The sequence below is a fragment of the Pinus tabuliformis genome, chromosome 2_2 (assembly GCF_031772625.1).
Source record: "Pinus tabuliformis cultivar Carrire ecotype Pingquan chromosome 2_2, CPIR1, whole genome shotgun sequence".
NCBI classification, from domain to species: domain Eukaryota; kingdom Viridiplantae; phylum Streptophyta; class Pinopsida; order Pinales; family Pinaceae; genus Pinus; species Pinus tabuliformis.
The window spans coordinates 474,441,553-474,467,986 of record NC_142300.1 but is presented as its reverse complement, the minus strand read 5'-3'; the positions used below and the strand labels follow the sequence as shown (position 1 = coordinate 474,467,986).

The following is a 26,434-nucleotide window of genomic DNA, read 5'->3' as shown; positions in this document are numbered from 1 at the left end:
CGCATTTCCCACTCCTTGCTATGCCAAAACTCCTCCTTCGTTGTTCACTTGGTCATTTTCGTTGTGCTTGTCGAGGGTTCGTTCTGCTTTGGCTCTATGAGTTGGGTGTGCAACTTTGCTACAAGTTCTGGGCATGCCTCTTGGTAACTTCTGTACAGGTTTCTTTATGTCTACGTGGGTAGTCTCTAGCTTGGTTCGTTGGGCTGTTGTGAGTGTTCCTGTCATCGCCTGGGTAAGTGGCTCTCTGTATATATATATATATATATATATATATATATATATATATATATATATATATATATATATATATATATATATATATATATATATATATATATATATATATATATATATATATATGCGTTGTTGGCTCAACAAGTCATCGTGTTCCGAGTTGTAGTTTGGTATATCATGTTCTTGTTTGAAAATCAGTGTTTAACTTGCGTTCAAGCTCAAAACGATGGTGTCCTTCCATCCTCAGCTCCAATGCAGGTAGTCCCTCTCTCCTTGATTCAATTTGTTGTTTTATTTCCTCAGCTCCTAACCTGTTTGCTCCTTCATCTCTGCAGTTTGTTGAAACCCATGGGCGGAAAGATTGTCCTCTATTCTCACTGCAATCCCTCAGGTAAGATAAATGTGTTTTCTGTTATTTACTTTTCATGCACTGTAATTTCGTTTTCCTTGATAATGTGGCACTAACACCTATGTGTCGGCCTCTCTGCAGGTGTTGGGGTTTGCAGTTGGAGGTCTTGGCAATGAATGCTTTGGTCTTTGTCTGGTAGGATCTGTCAACATGAATTTCCTTTAGTCCTCATTATGTTTTTAGAATAGGCCTCTGGTTGTGAGGGTTTTTCACCCCTCAATGCTTGTCAAATGGTTCTCAGCTGTAAGTAGTGTCCTATCGTCTTGTTGGCATGGGCTTCCACTATCTGGTGATTTTTTACTGTAATTTGCTGTGTATAAACGCAATTGTCAAAACCCTCACCTAGGGTTTGTCGTCCACTGGACTATACGTCTGTTGCTATGTATGAAACAATTTTCGAAACCCTCACCTAGGTTTTGTCATCCACTAGCTTTACGCTTGTCCGTGTTTTATCTTGCAGTGCTACTATGTATTTTTATACACTTGTTTTTTTAATTTGAAGAAGAGAACTTCAGGAAAAGAAGTTGGGTTCGGTTTACCTGAATGTCATTTATGCTATTAGGCCATCATTATTTTGTTTACTCTAGATTCTATGCCTGAAAATGCAGTTATTGTTTTATGGCTATGCTTGTGATGTTTTACACGAACATGAGAGAATGTTGTAGTTGCTATAGTACTTTTTTTGACAATCAATTTAAGAGAACAGAAAATTTAGTTTGGCCTATGGATACTTGGCCCATACTGGAATTTATTTGTGTTACTCCTTTTCTGTCAATGTTGTTAGCTTCAATGGAAATGTAAGCCCTCATTCTGGCATCTGCTCTTCTGTCTCGATGTTAGGACTAGTTCTTTTTGTCAGGAAAAGCAAAGAGAATTAAACACAATGGTCTGTGAATAGTATGTTGTCTGTTCAAATTCTCATTTATTAGAAAGCACAATAAAAATACAGTAGGACACACAGATCGACTGAATTGATTTCACTGTTATTGTTATTATTCGAGTGCAAGAAGTGTTGAACCCTATACATGACTTTCACTGTTACATTTATATGTTTCTTCTTCATAGTTAATGAAACTGTACAATTACTTTTCAGTTGTAGACTTTACAGTTACATGGCTACTAAGCATTTGGTTCTATCTTTATGACAAGATTTCCATTTTGGACACATTTGTTTTTCTTCTTTTAGAATAATAGGACAATTATTAATCCATGGTTTATTAAAGACAGAAAAGTAAATAACCCTAACCTATCAAACTACCTTTGACTAATTCAGGGATTAAGTTAAAAAACAAAAATCCTACCTCCTATTCTAACAAATTAACATAAAAGACAAACAAAGTGTTAACTCAACTTTTCAACCTGGTAGAGACTGACACCCGGTCATGGTGCCTGAGCTGGATGCTCCTGCATCAGGCTCCTGGGCAAAAAGAAAATCATGACTCCAGTCCATGAGCTCCTCGACTGAAGAACCTGTCTGCTCAATCTGCCTGGCATCAAGCCATGAACTGTCCTCAATAGGATAGTTCTTCCACTTGACCAGGTATTGCAGATACTCCTTCTACCGAGTTCGTTTGGCCACTTGATTGTCGATAATTATCTCTATCTCGGGAGGCGGAACGTAAGGCATCTGTCTCATCCAAGCTTCTCCTCCATCCTGGGTATTCCGTGTAGGCCGCGTAGTTCTGTCTTCGTTTCCTTCTTCTGGGTCAACGGTGTAAGGGAACAGGTCTGCTACATTGAAGATGGGTGAAATGTCTATCCCTGGTGGTAGCTGTAACTCATAGGCATTTGCTGAAAATTTCCGGAGGATTTTGTAGGGTCCTATCTTCTTACACTTTAACTTATTGTATGCACCTCTGGGGAAGCGTTCCTTGCGCAAATGCACGAGGACTTCATCTCCTACATTAAATTGTACTTCCCTTCTCTTCAAATCTGCTTGCTATTTATACTTTAGGTTGTTGTCCTGCAATTTAATTTTCACCTGCTCATGCAAATCCCTCATTGCGTTAGCGAAATCTTCTCCATCCGCGCTTCGCCTTTCTTGCAGTCCAAGATCCCACAACTCATGCACTCCGAGAGGATGCATGCCGTATAGGATCTGAAATGGACTGTAGCCTGCTTTGTGATTAGGTGAGTTGTTATAAGCGAACTCTGCCTGTGTAAGCACTCGATCCCACATCCGTGAATTCTCATCAACCAAGCTTCGTAGTAGGTTCCCCAGACTCCTGTTTACCACCTCTGTTTGTCCGTCAGTTTGTGGGTGATAAGCAGAGCTGTAACTCAACTGTGCATCCATCTTCTTCCACAGGGTATGCCAAAAGTTCCCTGTAAACTTCACATCCCTGTCTCGAAGGATAGACTTAGGCAACCCATGTGACCTAACAATCTCTGTGAAAAACAAGTGGGCCACATGAGTGGCATCACTGGTTTTTCTACAAGGGATGAAATGCACCATCTTCGACAATCTGTCCACAACTACCATCACCGAATCATAACCTCGCTGTGTTTTAGGTAGACCCAAGACAAAGTCCAAGCTGACTGAGTAACACGGTCTGCCTGGAATAGGTAGCGGTGTGTATAGTCCCGTGTTTTGACTGTGACCCTTCGCCAACTAGCACACTTTACATTTGGTCATAAATCGTTGTACATCCCTCTGCATCTTTGGCCAAAAGTAGAAATTACTGAGCTGCTCGAGTGTCTTGTCCATGATTAAATGTCCAGAAAGACCTCCACTATGCTTTTCCCGAATAATATTCTCTCTCATCAAGCAATCGGGTATGCATAGTTGTCCTCCCTTAAATAGCAGTTTCTCTTGTAAGTTGTAGTCCAACCATGGACTGTTATCTCTCACCAAGGGATTCTAACATGCCTCATAGGCTTCTTTAAAATCTGTATCAGTCTAGTATAAATCCTTTAAGTGCTCAAAACTCAGCACTTGCACAGTACTCTCCTGCAGAAGTAAAGCTCTCCTACTTAGTGCATATGCCACCTTGTTGGCCTGCCCGCTGATATGTTTCAACATGAAGTTGAAACTCTGCAAATACTCCACCCATTTGGCATGTTTGTGATTCAGCTTGTGCTGTTGCATTACATACTATAGTGCAAAATTATCTGAAAACAACACAAATTCGTTTCCCAGTAGATAATGCCTCCAGTATTTTAATGCCTGTATAACAGCATAGAACTCGTCATAAGACGATTATTTTTGTCTGCTTTCATTTAGCTTCTCGCTAAAGAATGACACAGGCTTATCCTCCTAGCTAAGTACAGCTCCAATAGCTGTATCGCTAGCATCACAGCGAACTTGAAAAAGCTTCTTGAAGTCTGACAATATCAAGATCGGTCTCTCTGTGATCTTTCTCTTTAATAGCTGGAAACTTCTCTCCACTACATCCGTCCATCGAGAAGGCTGACTGGCCTTTTTAATGGTGTCCAACATAGGTGCACAAATTTCGCTAAAATTCCTTATGAATTTTTGGTAAAAACTCGCTAGTCCATGAAAGTTATGTACATCGAATAAGCTTTTCGGAGATGGCCAGTTGACTATCGCCGCAACCTTCTCTGGATCCATCTCCAGTTCATTTTTTGCTATTACAAAGCCCAAATAAATCAATTCCTTCTACAGAAAAGTATATTTGTTCAGATTTATCAGCAGTTTGTTCTACTGCAATTTTTCCAGCACTTTCCGAACATGTCGAAGGTGCTCCTCCCTTGTCCTGCTAAAAATTTGTATGTCATCCAGGTATATTATCACAAATTTTCTGATGTACTCCTTCAGAATCTCATTCATTAACCTCATAAATGTACTAGGTGCATTGCTCAGTCCAAATGGCATGACCAACCATTCATACAGTCCCTCATTCGTCTTAAAGGTTGTCTTCCACTCGTCCCCCTCATGTATCTAGATCTGATGATACCCTCTCTTCAAGTCTATCTTAGAAAAATATGCTGCCCCACTTAAACAATCCATCATGTCATCCATCCATGGCAGTGGAAACCTGTACCGGATGTGAATTTGTTGATGGCCCTCGCATCTATGCACATCCGCCACTCTCCTCCCTTCCTGGGAGCGAGAACCATTGGGACTACGCAAGGGCTCAAACTCTCCCTTATCAATCCTTTGTCTAGCAGTTCTTGCACCTGCTTCCTAATCTCATCATTGTCCTTGGGGATCATTCAGTATGTTGCCTTGTTCGGAAAACTGGCTCCAGGTATGAAGTCAATATGATGACTTATGCTTCTTTTAGGGGGTAATTTATCTGGCAAGTCATCCACCACTATGTCCGTAAATTCCTGCAACATCTACTAGATTTTTGGAGGTAAATCTGATACCTCTGTATGCAACAACTCTATTTTTGTTCTTCTTACAACTGCATAACCCATCTTGCTATCCTCAACTTGTTTTAGAAATTGTTTTCCCCTAACCAACAATGCTATTGGCTCACTTGTCCCTGCTGTCCCTTCCTATTTGATGGGCATAAGCGTATGCTTGATTCCATCCTTGACAAACTTATAATAGTTCATTAATCCATCATGCACCACATTTTTGTCATATTGCCATGGCCTGCCTAGCAGTATGTGACATAGATCCATCGACATGATGTCAAAAATGACTTTGTCCTTATATCTGCCTATTTGAAACTCCACCTCGCACTTTTCATCCACCAGAAACTGATGGCCTTTTTGCAGCCATGAGACTTTCTAAGGGTGGGATGTTTCAACCGCTTTAATTCCAACTTTTCCACCATCTCTGTGGACACCAAGTTATCTGTACTACCGCTGTCAATAATTAACTTACAACACTTACCATGTGACTTACAAATTGTTCTAAACAAAGCCTTCTGCTGTGTTTGTTCGGTGACCTCCTTGGCTGGTTTTAACAACACCTTGTTCAGCACCAGGGCTTCCCCTGTCTCTGGAGCATTTTCTACTTCTTGGGGAGGTGTCGCTGCTTCCTCTGGTTATGCAACATATGCACCCCTATGTCCAGCTTGATCTACCTCTGGACATTCAAATGATTTGTGTCCCCATTTATGACACCTGTAACATTGATAACCAGCCCCTCTACCTTGGCCATTTCCCCTGCCTCGCTGGTATGACCTACCGCCTCTCGCATTATCACCTTTGTCCACTGATCTGGAAGCTCTGGAACTGCTGCCTTCCTCATTACTACTAGTAGTCCGCCCTCTGCCATATGACTGGCCTTTTCCCCTGCCGGCTCCTCGTCCTCTTTGGGCATTCTGCCTTCTAGTAATTTTCTCTTCAGCTTTCATCACACTCTGATATGCTTCTTCAATGTTCTTTGGAGACAAAATACTAATTTCATCTAAAATTTCTAGTCTTAAACCATTTACGTACATGGCTGTCCTTTCTGCGGTATCCTCTGTATATCCGGCTCGTAGGTTCACTCGATAGAACTCCTCAATGTACTCCCTCACCGTCATTCCTTTCTGTTTCAGATTCTGCACTTGCCCGTGTAGTGAAATCTGGTAATCGTTCGGCAAAAATCTGCCCTTCAACTTGGCCACCATCCTTGAGCAGGTTTTAATCGACAACTTGTTCAATATCCTTCTCTCCATTTTGACACTATCCCACCACAGGGCTGTGTGTCCCTTCAATTTCATTGCAGCGAACCTAAGTCTGCGGTCTTCACTAACTTCCTCACACTCAAAATACTTATCCATCTCGCTGATGCAATCCAATAGAACCTCTATGGACATTCTGTCATCATAGGTTGGGAGTTCTGGTTTGGGTTTACTTCTTGCCACTAAAACAGACCTCAACAGTCTCACTTTTGGGATCTCGCCACCCGGTCCATCTGTTGCTACTTCAGCTTCCTCTTCGTTGTCATCGCCTACCTCCAGGTCTCTTCTTCTCCCTTCTTCTACTACCTCTAAATGAGCAGTAAGAATCCTGATCTCCTCTCTCATTCCTTCCTTTGCTATCCTTCGAGAACCTCTGCCACGACCTCGCCTTCCTCTCTCCATTTCTTCAATCAATTTAACCTGCTCTGATACCACTATGATGGGACCAACCCAACACTGTTTGGAATTTAAGCGATTAAATGATAATTGGGTGATTATATGATTGCATAAATATTACAATTGTGATGACATGTGTGAGTATCAACCATAGGATATTTTGGAAAAGGATTAGATGGCAATCAATTTCACAATTAAGTCTGTGTACTCACCTCGGGTCGTGTTTCCCACTCCTTGCTACACCAAACTCCTTCATCATTCACTTGGTCATTTTCATTGTGCTTGCCGAGGGTTCATTCTACTTTGGCTCTGTGAGTTGGGTGTGCAGCTTTGCTGCAAGTTTTGGGCACACCTCTTGGTAACTTATGTACTAGTTCCTTTATGTCTGCGTGGGTAGTCTCTGGCCTAGTTCGTTGGGCAGTTGTGAGTGTTCCTGTCGTCGCCTGAGTAAGTGGTTCTCTGTATATATATATTATTTAATTTTATTTTTTTCCGTTGTTGGCTGAATAGGTCGTCGTGTTCCGAGTTGTAGTTTGGTATATCATGTTCTTGTTTGCAACTCAGTGTTTGGCTTGCGTTCAGGCTCAAAACGATGGTATCCTTCCATCCTCAGCTCCAATGCAAGTAGTCCCCCTCTCCTTGATTCAATTTGCTATTTTCTTTCCTTAGCTCCTAACCTGTTTGCTCCTTCGTCTCCGTAGTTGGTCGAAACCCGTGGGTGGAAAGCTTGTCCTCTGTTCTCACTGCAATCCCTCAGGTAAGATAAATGTGTTTTCTGTTATTTACTTTTCATGCACTATAATTTCATTTTCCTTGATAATGTGGCACTAACACCTATGTGTCGGCCTCTCTGCAGGTGTTGGGGTTTGCAGTTGGAGGTCTTGGCAATGAATGCTTTGGTCTTTGTCCGGTAGGCTCTGTCAACATGAATTTCCTTCAGTCCTCGTTCTGTTTTTAGAATAGGCCTCTGGTTGTGAGGGTTTTTCACCCCTCGATGCTTGTCAAATGGTTCTCAGCTGTAAGTAGTGTCCTATCATCTTGTTGGCATGGGCTTCCACTATCTGGTGATTTTTTACTGTAATTTGCTGTGTATAAACGCAATTCTCAAAACCCTCACCTAGGGTTTGTCGTCCACTAGCTTATACGTCTGTTGCTATGTATGAAATAATTTTCGAAACCCTCACCTAGGGTTTGTCATCCACTAGCTTTACGCTTGTCCATGTTTTATCTTGCAGTGCTACTATGTATTTTTATACACTTGTTTTTGTAATTTGAAGAAAAGAAATTCAGGAAAAGAAGTTGGGTTCAGTTTACCTGAATGTCGTTTATGCGATTAGGCCATCGTTCTTTTGTTTACTCTGGATTCTATTCCTGGAAATGCAATTATTGTTTTACGACTATGCTTGTGATGTTTTACACGAACATGAGAGAATGTTGTAGTTGCTCTGGTAATTTGTTTGACAATCAATTTAAAAAAATAGAAATTTTCATTTGGCCTATGGATGCTTGGCCCGTACTGGAATTTATTTGTGTTACTCCTTTTCTGTCAACATTGTTTGCTTCAATGGAAATGTAAGCCCTCGTTCTAGCATCTGCTCTTCTGTCTCGCTGTTAGGACTGGTTTTTTTTCTCAGGAAAGGCAAAGAGAATTAAATACAATGGTCTGTGAATAGTATGTTGTCTATTCAGATGTTCGTTAATTAGAAAGCACAATAAAAATATATTAGGACACACAGATGGACTGAATTGATTTCACTGTTACTGTTACTATTCGAGTGCAAGAAGTGTTGAACCTTATACATGACTTTCACTATTACATTTATATGTTTCTTGTTCACAGTTAATGAAACTGTATAGTTACTTTTCAGTTGTAGACTTTACAGTTACATGGCTACTAAGCATTCGGTTCTGTCTTTATGACAAGATTTCCCTTTTGGACACATTTGTTTTTTTCTTTCTTTCAGAATAAGAGGACAATTATTAATCCATGGTTTATTAAAGACAAAAAAGTAAATAATCCTAACTGATCAAACTACCTTTGACTAATTCATGGATTAAGCTAAAAAAAAAAAATCATACCTCCTATTCTGACAAACTAACATAAAAGACAAACAAAGTGTTAACTCAACTTTTCAACCTGGCAGAGACTGACACCCAGTCATGGTGCCTGAGTTGGATGCTCCTGCATCAATAAGCATAGCCCCTACAACATAACATATACTTTAGATAGAAGTATTCCTTAGAAACCCATTCGCTTGCACCCCCTGGCCTAATGATCTTCTCCTCCTTATATATTTTTAGGCCTTTCTCGATACCTCAGACCAAAACCACTTAGGATCCGTGGTATTCTTGGGCATGATTAAATAGTCATTACTCCACCCAATATTGTGAGCTAATATGATGGTATTAACCCCTGGTATTATTTTCTCTTGAATTTCCTTGTTTTTCCAACCTGTACGTGGTTTTCCTCTTGTGAGAGTGCGTGTATACGTATATGCTCTTTTTTTTCTATGGACTTGTGTGTACACGTTACTTAGACAAAATGAACCAGTGTATACTTCTCTTTCTTCAACCTCTGGAGTCTGATCTGTAATCCTTTGTTGTTAACCTATTGCACTGTGAACTATCATCTATGTGAGTTGCTATAAAGGAAAACATTTGTATTATAATGCCAAAAATCTCCCCCTTTGGACTTGATGGTAACCACAACACCAAGATACTCTCCCCCTTTGAAATCAAGGACAAAGGGCAGACCAAGATATTCTCCCTCTTTGATATTCATTATGTTGTCCATGCTCCCCCTAAGTACATGAAAAGTCTGCAAAGATATTTTATAAAAAGAATAACATGACTCTATAACTCAACTAACTGAGTATGACTTCTCTAAGACCAATGACTCATACATACAGCAATCACCCAACCAAGTGGGGATACACCAAATTTAATTGATCCACCCAACTAAGTGGGGATATACCAAATGTTTATACACAACTGAAATAAAAATGATTACATCATCCTTCCCATGCATAGTGGGGTTACAAATTAGGTCTTTTCATGACCTTTACATCAAATGATATACATGACATTTATAACAAGGACAAACAATCTAAACAAGACCATGATAGTCATCATCAACAATCATACATCATATATGATCTGTACCATCAACATCTATCAATAGCATCAAGATTAACTACCTATATATGTCCATCATCAAAAGAGTCACATGAATCATACAACTATGTGGATCAAGCAATATAATTATCGTCATGTACCAAGGCCTTCTAATATAATGGAAAAAATGCATCATTAGAAACATATGCTCCCCCTGAACCTGTGCCAATTGTTCACTATCAGATCATATCATTGCATTTGTTACTAAGAATCATCAAGGCATCATCATCAACCATTATTCATCAACTTATTAATAGCTTATGAGGGCCAAAAACACTTCCACATATCATCAACAGACTGTAACCATCATCAATCAAAACATAATAGACAATTATAATTGAGTGTACCATATCAGAGCCATATTCCTGAGTCTGCCCCACTGCTTTTTCTTCAAAACATCATATATGTGACTGTGCAACTTCTAACTTATGTATATACACAACTTCTCTTCATAATAGTTGCGTATGAGAATTGGAATGTTGATTTTTACTTCATCTCCCCCTGGGTCTGTTATGTATGTAAACTGAGCTATGCGACATCTTTCTGACAACAACTCCTTCTTCTTCAATACCTTGGGTTGTGATGATGTTTTCTCCTTTTGGTATGTTGGCTAAAATTCGCTCCTGCATTCTTTTGCTATGTCCCCAAAGTTGTTACAAGAATAACATCTTATATGTTTCATATTCCCTCTATAGCAGTCAATGGATTTGTGACCAAACATACTATGAGAAAAACAATATCCCTTAAAGTACCTGGAAGCTGATGATCTTTCTATGTGACAATTATTAGCATGAACCATTCTACTTATGCACCTAGTTGCAACATGTCCAAAATTATGACATACAAAAAATTCAACATTGTTCGTGAGAGGAAATAACCAACTATCACTTCCATAGTTAGGAGTAGATTATTTTCTTTGAAGACTTTCTTTCCTTGGTTGTTGATGGGGTTGACCTCTTATCTCCTTGTTGATCATTTCAGAATCTGCATTAGATTTCCTTACCTCATCTTGTGAGCTAGATTCACCTTCAACAGTTTCATGAAAACCAAAACAAGTTTTGATGGAAGGAGACCTTTGACTACTAGGAATATTATCCAAAATCTTAGTATTGTCTTGAAATCGTAACAGTTTATCCTTTTTCTCTAATTTACCTTTTAATATATTTACCTCAACCTGATATTACTCTTCCTTTTCCAGATGTTGCTTCTTCATTATTTCTTTAGCCTTTCTTCCTTCTTCCCCTTGTTGCCTTAATTTGAGAATATCATTTTCGTGTTCTTCATCTGCTTGAGGTCGTTATTCATTCTTCCTATTTGAATTTTCAAGATCTTCTTTTAGAGAGAGGATCTTAGCTTCCAGACGTTCATAGTAACTAGATCTATCTTTAAATCTCTAGATTGTTGTACTCTTTTCATTTACTTCATTTCTTAATGATGTCACTTCATCTTGCAGCTTTTGACATTGATCTCCCTTTTCTTTGCACTACTTCCTTACATTGTTTCCTTCCTCCAACTAAGCTTTTAATCTAGTAACTTCTTCTTTGAAGGCACACTCCCTTTTTTTAAATAGATCTTGTTGATCTCTAATTTTATCTGTGACTCTTTTAACTTCTTCCTCTATATTTCTTTCACTATCGGTTTCAATATCTTCAACATTGCATGAATAGAGAAAAGTATCACCAAAGGACCAAAAATTTGTACTTGATACTTATTTTGCTTGTTCATCTTCAATCTGAGGTGACTCTGAATCTGAATACTTGCTTCCACTTGATGGCCAATTGTCTCTCCTATTGTCACTGTGCCTTTGAGATGTATTCTTCTTCTGAGGTGCTTTATTCTTTAGTTTCTTTCCCATTGTTTTTGCGGATCTCCTTCAAGCGATCAAGCTTCTGCCAAAGGACCTGCTCTAATACCAATTGTTAGAAATAATACTGAGAGGGGGGGTGAATCAGTATTATCAGATCAATAATTTTTCGTTTCCTAAACAAATTTATACACTCTACTTCTGTGAAGTGGACTAGTGTGTACATGCTACTGTTATTAGAGAAACTAGCATATATCCAGAGAAAATATGATTTAGTCAATTTATCATGTGTTGATCTTTAACCAGTGCATCAGTAACTTATTAAACAGTGCAGTAAAAATAGAATAAACCATCACACATAAGCAACACACATGGAACTTGTTCAAGCCTTTCAATTAAGACCTCAGGTCTCCCTTCACCATTTTTCTACTGATGCCATTATGGAGATTTTCCAGAAGCTTTCTTTCTCACAAAAATCTCATATTTCTTAGTCATTCCTACCAGAGAATTCTGAACTACCTAGGACAAACCCATGTTATCCCTCTGCAATGTTTCTTGAGATGTAATGGCATATAATTTCCATGGTTTCTTTTCTGTTAGGATATCCAAATGATAAATGGATAGATGAAGTTATCTTAGGGTTCTTATTAGCATTTTCATTTGGCAAGCAACCCTCAATTATGTTCAATTACAATTATTTTTTGTTAGATGTAATTCATGATCAGTTCCTAAATTTTAGTGTTGAAGGATCATTCAAGCACTAGTAATTGTGGTTTACTCGTTTTTGTATCATCAATAAAAAAGGTTCAAGTTTCATCTACAGAGATTGGATGTTGAAGGAAAGCCACAGTTATTAATTCATTGGACCTCGTTAGTGGAGAAAAATTCTGAATATTTCTCTTTCAACGACTTTTCCAATCAATTATTTCATATTGAATTTTTTTTGTTAAGTAGTAATGCAGTTCCCATGCTTTCTACAGAGATTAAAAGGATTCTATATAGAAGCCATCAGTCCTATGTTGGATACTACTATCTATACCAGAATTTTTCACAGATAAGAATCTATGGTTGTGAGTTTCCACCATACCAACTACCATTTTTCCTCCCCGTGAGGATTTTCGCATTAGAATATATCAGATAGATGATGACTATGGATGATACTCGTTTTGTTTCTAGGAAGAAGAAAGATCATTTTAAGTTTAAGGCATAGTTTGGCCCATTCATAGTCAATACCAAAACTATAGAAAAGGAATTTAATGATCTATTAAAGCATATCAAATTTAAATTAAGTTTCATTTGGTGATATGGTAGTAATATCATCCATGAGAGTTGAACAAATGTTTGCACCATATGTGCACATTGCAAAGCCTGTAATTGAACAGTATGCTAACTTAGAGGAGTGGTAAGAGAACACACTACAGGATGTTGAAGAGTAAGTTTCTAGTCAAACAACATTGGAAAATCCTAGGCTGAAGGAAAAGGAATTGAAAAATCTGAGAGAAACTGTATCTCCAGTAGGTTCAGAGTTCCAAAAATCGGCACTCAAAGTGTTTAAGAGGAGAAAGTCCATCAATGTTGAAGAAGGGTCATAAGAATTCCAAACTTCTAAAGAACCTACCATAATCACAGATTCAGGAGAGCCTATATTCTCAATGTAGAAAACAGAAGAAGCCATTGTAGAATCTTCTTCTTCTCCTTCTTCTTTAGGACAACATAGTATTTTCCAAAATTTATAGAGATGAAAAAGAAAAATGAGGCATTGAAGACTTCAACATATGGATAGTTATGGAAGCAATCTTTCACAACTTTGACGAGGTTACTATTTTCCTAAGATAGTGAAAGAGGATAGTTTGAGTTAGCATTTCTGGAACCAAAGGTCTTTGTCCCTAGAAGTGCTAATGATTATAAAAACTCTGTATTTTCTTTTGATACTAAGAAGATACATCCTATAGTTCAAATTAATCTCCAAAAACAAGCAGGAGAAATGATCTACACATCATTCACAATGTATTTCATGGCAGCATCGAAACTACAAGCATCAGTAAACAACATTCACTCCCAACTGAATCTAGAAAAAATGTCTTCTCTAGCTAAAGATACCAAGATTAAGGGGTTAAAATATCTAGTTTTAAAGTTATGATTGAATCCTAAATATGTAAAAGAAGCTAAAGAAATAATAAAAAGTAGAAATGAAGACATTCAGGAACTCAGAAAAAAACTAAAGTTACCAACAACTGAACACCCACAAGCACAGGGAGTGCCAGGACAAATAGGAAAAGAAAAGTAAAACATGCTTCGTATGTTTGTGGAATAGAATGTGTAGATCCAGAAAATGAGGAAGAGATGGAGAAATTAATCAAGGAAAGAGAACTTCAAATCAACACTAGAGCAGGGACATCTACAGCAACAGTAGTATCAACATCAGAAATCGAATCTATCAGTAAGAACCTAATAGAACAATTGTGAAAGGTTTTGGGGGACCTATCATTGAAGGACATGGAGATTGAGAAGCTAAGTGGTTAATTAGAGAAGGCCTAAGAAAATAAAATAAAGGTTGGTAATGCATACCTTACTAAAGTATAGAAAACCTTCAGACTAACTAAACAATTAGAGAAATAGACGAATCAACCATCCACTGCTCTGGCCTTGACAGAAGCGAGACATAAAATCTAGGTAGATATCAATTCAGCATTTTCAGAATTATGGACTTCAATAGAAATTATATTTGAATAAGAACAACTTGTTAATAAAGAAAATGAAGCCATAACACAGATCAAAGAAGAATTAGGTCACAAGCCTGGAGAGGCTACCATAATTATAAAATTCTTGAATTCAAAAACCAAAGAAGCGCTGGAAGATTTTAGGATCAAGGACAAAACTAAAACAATCCTCATAGTTAGGAGAGTATTAAGAAAGAAAAATTTCATGTTATAGTTGGAGAACAATTTCCAAAGTCTGAAAGTTGAGATAAATAGATTTCACAAAAAAATATTTTTTTTCTTAGTAGAGGGCTTCCTTTGACAAATCAAAATAATTAGCTCATTCACAACAAACTTACCAAGAGAGATTGTACAATATAGCAAAGGGTAATTCCAAATTTTCTAAGGTGAAATGAATGATCAGTGGAAAATCTTTCTTAGAAGGTCTACAGGATGATTTATCCATTTAATGTGAAATTCACCTCCTCTTCCTAAAAACCTACATTTGAGAAATATGTTGAAGTGGGTGAAACTTAGAGAAACATCATTAAGTTTTCATGCCCCAGTGAATAAGAATTGTATAAATTCCTTGAGATTATCAAACAGGAATCGTGAATTTCTCATAAGTAGTTGCAGTGGAAAAGGGATCAAAATGCACAATTTCAGCAACCAGTTACAGTGAAAGAAGGAGAAGAGAGTGGAATAACAGGAGCACAAAGGACATAATTCAATTTGAGGCAGGAGTCATCAAACAACACTTTCGAGTAGTGTGTTGATTAGTCACAATCAGTTTGTAAAAATCCAAATTAGTTTGGATAATATTGTATTCTGTAAAATAATTATGTTAGATTTATATATTTTTGAATTACACTGTAAAAATATTTTGTAAATTGAAGTAAGAAGGGGTGAACCCTTGTGATGATCCTGTGACACTATTGTACTATTCGGAAAATTTTCTAAAGATAATCAAAGGATTTTAACTTCACTCTTAATAGCTTCTATGTTCATGTGAGGTTTTTTGGTTTATTCATTTATGTTTTTCGTCATATATTCAAGTAACATAGTACTTAGGGTAAGGCTAAGTTATGTATTAACTTCCCTGAAAACCTGCTGAAAAGTTATAATCTTTATGGAGATTAACTAATTGAACAACTTGTTTAGATTAGTTCCTCCACATCTTTAAATTGTTGCCTTCTGTCATCTCTTGAACATATTTATGTTTGGCTGTAGAATTTTTTTGCATGCATCAACTGTATTTAATTAATTAATTATTCAATTGAATGTCTAGTTATTAAATATCTTCTCATTTTCCACTATAAAAATAAATTAAAGGATTTTATGTTGTTATGAATGAAAATCAACCCTTTGAACTTCTAAGAAATATTTGGATTTTACAAGTGTTAAAGATTTACTACATTGGTCATCCAACTCAGTTAAAAAGCCTTACTTAGATTATTTGAAACAGTTCCCTAGCCTAGAACTATCTATACGATACAACATCAAATTGGCATTGTTGCTAGGGAACGAATTTTGAAGTTTTTTCTTGGGACAACAATCAGACTTACCTCTTAAAGGTGAATAAGAGGTTAGCAGGCTAAAATATTTCACTTGGAGACTTCACATATTAAATATGTCTTCACCCAGGCATACTAGATCACATTGAGATCCAAAGCTCTTCTCTCCTTTAGCAAATCCATAAAGACTTGTGAGAATTGCATCTATTAGACATAGATTAGTACTTCTACTTATGCCTCTCTTCCACTCACAACAGTATCACAAACATAGCATTTTCAATCAACCCCAATCCCTATTGAATTATCATATTTACCACCTCAAGCTTTAGAACTTCTTCCTAAAGGAGTAGATCTTCAATATACATTACTAGTTCATCAACATGAGTCTTTCGAGTTTGTAGCTTCCCATTCCAAACCGTATGATACTCAAGCAAACCATGAACTTCAATTCCCTGAATTGAAACCAGTTTATTTTACTTCTTCTGTCATACATACTTATCCTTCTATTTATGCTAAACCTGAAGAGAAACTTAGCATTTATAAAAATCCTATAGCTTTTGAAAATGAAGAGAAAATCATACATGAAGTCTAGAAATTGCTTGTTCATCCTCAGTTTTTCAGGAAGCCTAAACTACCATTTCAGCCATCTTCAAGCAAAGTCATTTCTCCTAAACAAACAATTCTACTATAACATCAAATGGATGGATTTAGGCTAATTGTAACAACTCGGTATGCATTAGTACTTCCACGAGCAACCCAACTTCATGATTTTCCAGAAGGGTATTTGAAACATTTTCCCATATTTAAGGGAGAAACAAGGACATCTACAAAAGATCATTTGGCCACTTTTCTTGATTTTGCAAACAATATGAACATTGAACATGAGAATGTTTATACAAGACTATTTGTTCAATCATAAGAGGTGTTCAATCATAAGAGGGAAATGTCAAAATATGGTTCAGGCAATTACAAGAAAAGTTTATAAATTCATGGATTGAATTAACCAACATCTTCAAGAATCAATGAGGGATTAAAAAGGATCTTATTTACTAGACTTGAGAAGAAACCTTGGTGAACCTGTTGCAGACTTTATTAAAATATTTAATAAGATTTACAATAAGATACCACCAAATTGTAAAACCCTAGTCAGTGCACCTAAAGTTAGATTTTCTAAAGCATTTGATGATGATTTTTCTACAATTCTTACAGAGAGAAAATATGAAACCATGAAACCTCAGCAGACATGCAAACCAATACAATTGAAGTAGAATAATTTGAAGACTTGAGAAGAAACCGTGGTGAGCCTGTTGTAGACTTTATTAAAATATTTAATAATATTTACAATAAGATGCTACCAAATTGTAAACCCCTCGTCTTAGATTTTCTAAAGCATTTGATGATGATTTTTCTACAATTCTTAAAGAGAGAAAATATGAAACCTCAGTAGACATGCAAACCAATACAATTGAGGTAGAAGCTAACAAGTCAACATCTGGTAAATTGAAAGAAAAGGTAGAAAAAGATGAAAGGAAAATGAAAGGTAGAGAGGAAAGTACTTCCTTATTAAAGAATAAAGAAAAAGAACACAAAAATGATTAAATAACATCTTTATTAAGAAATTTTTCCAATAAAATTTCAAGAATGGAAAATCAGCCTATTAATTATAAACACATTTACTGATGTAAAAATGCAGTTATGCTAATTAATGTAATTTTTTTAAAGAAAGTTAAAACCAGACGATTCCTCTATCACTGGATGACCAACTATTATATCATTGAATTTTAAGTAAAATAGATGATGATTGAGTTTACATTGATAAATATGCTATTTCATCTTCTAGCCCGGAGTGACGCATCGTTCAGACTTATCTACTTTGACCCCCTCCTATTTGCTTCACCCTTTCCCGCCTTCAATTATTTTTAACATGTCACTACTGACTTTCAGAATGTATACTCGCCGTCAAATACGTCTAGAAACCCGAAAAAGCTTTTTGTGGAATTCCAAACGTGTGTATGAGTACCGTGATTCTCAACCACTTGCCTACTGTTCGGTGAGCTTGGATGATGTTGAGTGAGCATATATTTCAACTGTTCGGTGAGCATACATTTCATCAACTACTTGGATAATGTTCAGTGACCATATATTTCAACGTTCAGGCAAATGCACAGAAAAAATCCGGATGGAATATGGCTTTTGCAACTGAATTTGGACATGTGTTCAACGCGCTAGTTTGACTGAGAGCTATTATTGTTGCTTATGTCACGGGTGTTGTGGACTAGAAGCAATAGTGAGTGTTTACTCGCGTTAAATGAACCTAGTACGAAGGATTGGAAGGGTACATGGTATTGACTGGAGCTTTTATTGTTGCTTATGTCACGGGTGTTGTGGATTAGAAGCAATAATGAGTGTTTACTCGCATTAAATGAACCTAGTACGAAGGATTGGAAGGGTATTGACTGGAGCAAATGTATGGATTGAATAGTCATCGAATTGATGACAGGGCGGCTGTCATCGTGTAATATTCGAAGAGGAAACCCGTCAAAGTGGCGGTGTTATTCTCGCATACGCTTCTCGTCTCGTGAGTTGTTCAACTGCTTGTCCAGTGCGTTACACGTCGACTAAGCGTGTCTTGTTGATTAACTTATCCGACTTTTGCAATTTCTAACAGCTTCAACAATTTCAACTTAAACTCATTACTGAACATTGAATTGCTAAATTACATATATAAATACTTGATCCTGGTCCTTCTTTGATTCATGCCTGTTTTGTCTCTTCATGTTGGCTCAAATCATCCAGGACGCATACATGCTTTTCCCCTCTTCTGAAGTTGAAATCGAAATAGTTCAGTTAGCCAAGTGTTCTCGTGAATCTGCAGGCAATGGAGACTTTCAATCAACATCTGTCCGCACACCCATTTGTGGCCAGATTTGTTCAGATGATCATATGCCTAACCTTGTTCATTACTATTGTCTCGGCCAAGCTGCACACTCACACATTCGTTGTATGTCATCTTACCCCCAATATTCTACATTTCAAATGTATGTTGCTCGGAATTTTATGTCATATCATCTATATTTCTATTTGAGGCCCTACCTTATTGAGGATATGGATCGACCTTTTATTTTATATAATAGTAAGTTAGACCTTAATGTAACATCATTTTATTTTATCAAACATTAACTTAGACCTTAATGTAACATGATTTATACATATGAGAGAGAATCCTGATGCATAACTAGAGATTTATTTAACTTGGTTTTGCAGTCTGCTGTTTGAGATTCTTGTTTTTGTTTTAAATTGTTTTATTATTTTGTATATATTTAATGTAACATCATTTATACATATGAGAGAGAATCCTGATGCATAACTAGAGATTTATTTAACTTGGTTTTGCAGTCTGCTGTTTGAGATTCTTGTTTTTGTTTTAAATTGTTTTATTATTTTGTATATATTTAATAGGTAGAGAATTTTTATTTAATTATTAATGGATGTTTAGGATTTACTTTTATTGGAATATTTTAAAATAGTTAGGTCTTTTTCTTCTATTTTTAATAAATTATTTTATTAAAAGAATGTCATATAAATAAGTGTTATGAAGTGAGTTATGACTTTATGAACATATGATATAGATAAGATATAATATTATAACAAAGTAAAATTTTCATTGTAAAATAAGAATAAACTTTTATGATTAGAAATCTTGTTCTAAGTCCTTATAAATGTATATATACTTAACTTATATGATTATTATTATATTATTTTAATAAAAACATAATTTAGTTAGTTTTAATAATTTATATAAAATGAAATAAATATTTTTGTTATCAATATCTATTATTATGTATTAACTATTTCATTTATATAACTACTCAATATATTTATTTTTAGCTTTTTATTTAAATAATATTATATAATTTCATTGTGTATTTATATCAAATACTTAGAATATAAATTGATATATTGTAAATATCTAGAAAATTAAAAATAAATATTATTAAAAATAAAATATATAATTTTATAAAAAGTAATCCCATTGAAATAAAAAAAATAAAAATAAAGATTATAAATATATTTATCTCAAATACTTAGAATATAAATTGATATATTGTAAATATGTAGAAAATAAAAAATATATATTATTAAAAATAAAATATATAATTTTATAAAAAGTAATCCAATTGAAATAAAAAAATAAAAATAAAAATAAAGATTATAAATGTCATTTAATTTAACATTATTTTTTATTTTTATTTGTAGATATCATCTAAAACTCATTTTATTGTTTTAGTATTTTTAAACGTGAAACTATTTGGATTAAATCTTCTTAAATCAAACTGATAGCACTTTGACAATATTTACTCTAACTAAAAATTAGTAATAACTAATAACTAAATTACAATAAAAAAATTATCCTGGAGGGATCCAGCAGTCCATTTGCACAGCAAGAGCTAAACAGTCTACTATAAGACATTAAATGCCTGGTTAGCTGCGCTCTTGATATCTTATAAATAAAAAATAATGAACGTGTGTTATAGGAATATCGAAGGCTCAGCTAACCAGGCATTTAATGCCCTATGGCAGGCTGATTAGCTCTGGCCGGTTTGCACTTCCGAAAATACTATACATAGTATAATACAAAGTTATCTCGGCTCACGTAGAAAGCACTTTGCTCACTCAATTGAATAAACAATTACGTACAAGCCTTCTGCAGTTAGAATTTCTTTTATGGACGTTTAGTAATTAATTTCCCGGTTGACTCTGATACGGTATCCGCGCCTGTCGATTCTTAACTTATTAAACTAACGATTTGTGGCTGGTTAATCGAAAACTCAGCTTCGATCCACACCTGTGAAAAGGCTATGCGGCACACACAACATTATCACTGTGAACGGACAGTTCCCCGGTCCAACGCTTCTGGTTAGAAACGGAGACAAACTTAAAGTCAAAGTGTACAACAAGGCGCAATATAACGCTACGATTCACTGGTACGCATTTCATTCTAGTAGATCATCCTGATATACTGCAATTTAAACTCGGTATATGTCATACCGGCATGTACCTCTGATTTGAATTTTAAAAGACATGTAGCAGCGTGTACCTCATGGGAAAATCGTTTCTACATGTAATTGCAGGCATGGAGTGCGCCAATTCCGCACTGGATGGTCTGATGGACCTGAATTCATAACACAATGCCCCATTCGCCCAGGTCGAAGTTATACATATAGATTTACTATCACTGGTCAAGAAGGGACTCTCTGGTGGCACGCACACAGTTCATGGCTTCGAGCTACTGTCTATGGAGCCTTGGTCATCTTGCCAAGGCTAGGCACCTCTTATCCCTTTACCTTTACCAGGCCGCATCGCCTGATTCCAATTCTTCTAGGTCTGCTGGAACAATTCAAATTTTGTGTTCCTCTGTTAGAAATATTCAATTTCAATTTAACTCGTAACCCGATGGAAATACTTGACCCTGTTTGCTTTCGCAGGAGAATGGTGGAACACGAATCCTATAGATATTGTAAACCAAGCAACCCGAACAGGAGCTGGCCCCAACATTTCAGATGCATTCACTATAAATGGACAACCGGGAAACCTATTTAAATGTTCAAGTTCAGGTACATCTACACCTGCTTTAATTCATCGAATAAACTGAATATCTCTGGTTATTTCCCAATCTAGCGCTGCAAAATAATTGGCTAATGGCAAACGATTGATGCAGATACATTTCGTGTCCCGGTGAAAGCTGGGGAAACTAATCTTCTACGCATCATCAATGCTGCAATGAACACTGACCTATTCTTCTCGGTGGCTAACCATTCAATGACCGTTGTGGCTGTCGACGCTTCGTATACAAAGCCTCTTCGAACCAATTTTCTGATGCTTGGGCCCGGCCAGACAACAGATATACTTGTCACTGCTAATCAGGCTACAGCTAGATATTATATGGCTGCTCGAGCATATTCCAGTGGGCAAGGAGTTCCCTTCGATAACACGACTGCCACTGCCATTTTAGAATACGAGGGGAGCTCTCCAACATCAGCTCCAACCATGCCTAATCTTCCATTTTATAACGACACCAAGGCTGTGACTAGCCTCGCTAATGGTCTCAGAAGCTTGGCCTCACCCGACCACCCGATATTTGTCCCTCAGAGTGTGGAGGAGAATTTGTTCTACACCGTCGGTCTAGGATTGATCAACTGCCCAGGACAGTCATGTGGAGGTCCCAATGGAACAAGATTTGCGGCAAGTATGAATAACATATCATTTGTCCTGCCCACAACTTCTTCAATCCTTCAGGCTCAGTACTTTGGCATAAAAGGAGTATTCTCGAGGGACTTCCCCGATAGCCCTGCGGTGACATTTGATTATACAGGAAATAATATAAGCAGAGGCCTCTGGTCCCCTGTGAAAGACACGAGGGTGAAAGTTCTCAAATATAACACGACGGTGCAAGTAATTCTTCAGGGAACAAACATCTTTGCGGGTGAAAGCCATCCTATCCATCTTCATGGGTATGACTTTTACATCGTGGGATCAGGGTTTGGTAATTATAATTCACAAACAGATCCTCAGAAGTTCAACCTGGTCGATCCTCCCATGCGCAACACTGTGAACGTTCCAGTCAATGGCTGGGCTGCAATAAGATTTGTCGCTGACAATCCCGGTAAGAATATCTTTCACAACCTATCACATTTCATTCGATGTTGCTTCTATTTCTTAATTTCCTCGTACTTTGTTTGTAGCGCTAATGGTGACATAATTATTATATGACAGGCGCTTGGCTGATGCACTGCCACTTGGATGTGCATATAACCTGGGGATTGGCGATGGTTTTTGTGGTCAACAATGGACCTGGCTATCTTCTAAGCCTCGAATCACCCCCTAGACATCTTCCGTTATGCTAAAGGCAACAGCGATGGATACCGGACAGCCGATATTCTATTCTTGGCCCCCAAAAAAAATCCTTTCATTAATTTTTTTGCTTCCGCTGTTACGTCAACTCGTCCCTATTTGTCTTCCACTGCTATGTCAAATTTATCACTCTTTGCTTTCGCGAAAATACCGCACATTGTTTGTACAATTTTATTTGTTTTGGCAAAAAGTATTGTTCGTTATGTTAATTTGTGTCCGGAATTGTTATGAAAATATCGGGTGCATTGTTTATACTCTCAATAGCTGAGGATATATGGATTGTTTTTAATGTTTAGAATTATCGGAAAAAAATTTAAATAATTTAATTGTGTAATTAAAAATAATTAGTAATTGTATTATATGTTGTAAAAGAAACATGTAGAGGTCAAAAAAATAACATAGAAGTAAAAAATTTACGCAATTTTATTTATTTAATGATGTTTCAAAAAAAATATTGAAATTTGAATTTTGCAAATTTGAGCTATATCATGGACTATAATTGCAAGATGAGTTTATTTCTAAAATTACTCTCTAGAATTAAGAGAGTATTTTATTGAATGTTTCATCATTTGAATATACATTGTCTATTTTAAATCTGAATGGTTAATCTCAATATACATTTTGTGGCAAGTTTAAAACTTTGAAATTTAAACTTTACAAAATTGAGCTATATCATGGATTATAATTGCAAGATGGGTTCATTGCTAAAATTACTTTCTCTAGAATTAAGAGAGTACTTTATTGAATGTTTCATCATTTGAATATACATTATCTATTTTAAATCTGAATGGTTAATCTCAATATACATTTTGTAGCAACCTCTTTTTCATTCCTTACATAATTGAATAATGCAATTTCTATTGAGTGTAAAATACTTCTCATCTTAAGACAACATATCACCATATATACACTAATTGACATCCTAATCCAAGAATCTTAGGTTAATAAAAAATAATTCAAAGAATGGAATGAAATTATAGTACAAGTTAACATATTAAAATCATATATGTAACAATATTAGCATCAACCAGCCAAAATCAAATTTGTGCATTCTATATCTCAATAAATTACCACACAAAAAACCCTACCAAGCTCAAATTCCTGAGCATTTTGGCACCACTTGCTATAATAGCCAAACATAAATCATCTGCTGTTGTAAAACTAAGATCCAAAATTTGTAGATTAGTACAAAGACTCATTGCAAAGAAGGGATGTATAGTGAAGGCAATAGGAATGGGAGGAGTAGGAAAGATTAATGATATGAAGAAGAAACCACCTTATCCTATGCTCCCACTCCTCCAGACTTTAATCCACATAATACGTGCCTTGCCTTCTCACAACCAACTAGGAAAAGAGGCCTTCTCCAGTGAAACATGATAAGTTGGTAGCATATGGAAGAAGAACATAGATGAAGAGAGATGTGATATGTTATGCGATGTAGATGTTGTCTAGTTTGGAATTGTTCCTTTGCAACATAAATTATTTCCTATAACAATAGCTAATAAATTAATTTAACTTTACAAGAGGCTTATCTGGGCCTACGTGAATGGAGACCCCCAATTTCATGAGGTATGTGCCTTGTGAGCATATTATATGATAGGACTAGTTGTAGTAAACATTTCCCAATTGTTGCATGGATACTACTCGATAATTGGTTTAGAGCAAGATTTAATTTTGTTAGCTGTTGGAGGTGGGCAATGGATTTTGAGATTATTCCACAGAGAGTATAATTATTATGTTTAAATATTTATTATTTTTTTGATTAAAATGAGATTGAGATGTTTAATTTAGGAGGGATCGTATAAGTTGGCATTTATGATCTAGAGAAATCTATGCTCTGAGTTGTGCTTAGTGGTTCACCTCTCAGACCTCTCCAATCACTTATAATGTTTAACTTTGAAGGAAGCACATCAAAACAAATGGTGAGTATTAATTGGTAAAACTAAATTGCAAAATAGTTGTTTCTAGTGACATACCTTTCAAGGGCCATTTTTCCGACATAAGGAAGCCATGTGTAGTGGCTCACCTCCTAGACCAGTTTTAATGTTGTCTAACACATTACAAGAAGCAACTTTAAAAGGATACATAGTATTAATTTCCGAGCTAAACAATATAAAAGTTGGTAAATCTATGTTTGTAAAAACTGACATATGTTGCAAACCCAAGAAATATTAGGTTGTGATAATGCCAAAAGTAAAAAAATACAAATGAATTCTACCAAATAATTTGTTCCAGGAAAAAAATATTATATTGTCAATTATGTTTAATCAATTCAGCTTCTAGTAGAAATGGACTCTGGATTCGATAAGCCAAAACTTAACTTTCCTTTTGTACTACAAAATTCACTCAAATTGGAGGTTCTTCCAAGGATCTTATTGTTCATCCAACAGATCTATATTTTATACAAATATACTAAAAGGTAATTCTTTATATTGAGGAAACTATCCTTTCTTTCTAAGTGATTCTTCATTGTTGTTTTAATTTATTCCAGGAGTATTTAAAATAAATTTGTTGCAAAATAAAAAGCATAAATTGTGAAACACTTCACCAAATTAAGGCTTTGCGAGGCTAAACAGAATGAAAAGAAGAAATGTTGAATTCACTGCTTGTTGCACTGTATCACTTGAAATAGATGTGATAATATAGAGAATTTCATGTCAGAACACAACAGATTGACATAGAAACAAATCTTCATTACAAAATAGGAGCAACCAATCTTTTCAAGAATATAACAAAATTGCAAAAGGAAAATTGTTTAAAAAACTCTACAAATTCTTTGCAAATGTTCATTCCATATGACACTTAATATGTGTTGTTTAGGAATTTTTTTTGCAATGATATATTTGAAAAATGAGAACTAAAAAATAATTAACGATACAAAATAAATGTTGAAAAATGCATGGGTCAATTGATATCTTCTTAAAAGTACTATCTATTTTCTACATCATGTCACAAATAAAGTTATACCTGACGGGTAATATCTTTAGCTATAGGATTGGTGCCATCAATATGAAGCTGCAAAGAAGATTTCAACTGCACAAAATAGAAGTCTAGGCAACAAAAAGAGATTAACTTTGATATGAAAAATTATGATGTAAATATAGCTAAAGTATTCTTAAGAAATTTTGAAGGTTGGTAACAACATAGTACTAAGGGACTCTCTACTATGAGCAAAGGTAGCATTGTCATGATATTCTTGATGTAGTTTACTAGAGAACATGGTATCCAACATAGTGTAGAGGGATTTCCAGCAAGGGTTGAATAATTTGAATTACCGACTCATAAATAGGTACAAAAACAAAAACTTAAATCAAGTAAACATAATACAAAGAAATACATAAGTACAAAAACTCAAGATCAAGTAAACATGGAAAACAATGTTTGATTAGTAATTAATCACCAGGTAAAATTCCATTGATTGAATCCTGATCATAGATCATGGATGTCAGAAGGGTAAAATGATTCCATATATGTGTAGAGAAAAATTACTCATCTGAAATAAAAATGGTTGTTGTACAAAGTATAAGGATTCCTAATTGCGAGAGCTAACTTGTCAATTGTTTAGTTAGGAAGGGTGATGCCCTAATTTTCAAAGTGATAAGAGTAACTAATGAAAATATTAAAATTCATTGTTACTACTCATATTTGAATTCAGATTATGAGTTTGTCATTTAACTCTGCCAAACTACACTTGATTTATCAATCAA

At 35.8% G+C, this 26,434-nt stretch overlaps 1 protein-coding gene across 1 annotated transcript; it reads left to right on the top strand.

The window, feature by feature from the left end:
- Positions 1-18,560: 18,560 nt before the first annotated feature.
- Positions 18,561-22,936, top strand: LOC149193396 (laccase-12-like). The gene is made up of 6 exons (XM_089404834.1): positions 18,561-18,816; positions 20,649-20,800; positions 20,948-21,198; positions 21,302-21,430; positions 21,535-22,479; positions 22,590-22,936. The coding sequence occupies exons 1-6, from the start codon at positions 18,694-18,696 to the stop codon at positions 22,718-22,720; spliced, it is 1,731 nt and encodes a 576-aa protein (XP_089260960.1). The 5' UTR covers positions 18,561-18,693; the 3' UTR covers positions 22,721-22,936.
- The last annotated feature ends 3,498 nt before the right edge of the window (positions 22,937-26,434 follow it).

Bases quoted from the DNA above. Each gene is read 5' to 3' on its own strand.
- LOC149193396 (XM_089404834.1), top strand. From the start codon at position 18,694: ATGGAGACTTTCAATCAACATCTGTCCGCACACCCATTTGTGGCCAGA. The intron at 18,817-20,648 runs GTATGTCATCTT...TCGAAAACTCAG, and splicing joins TGCACACTCACACATTCGTT to CTTCGATCCACACCTGTGAA. The intron at 21,431-21,534 runs GTACATCTACAC...CGATTGATGCAG, and splicing joins ATTTAAATGTTCAAGTTCAG to ATACATTTCGTGTCCCGGTG.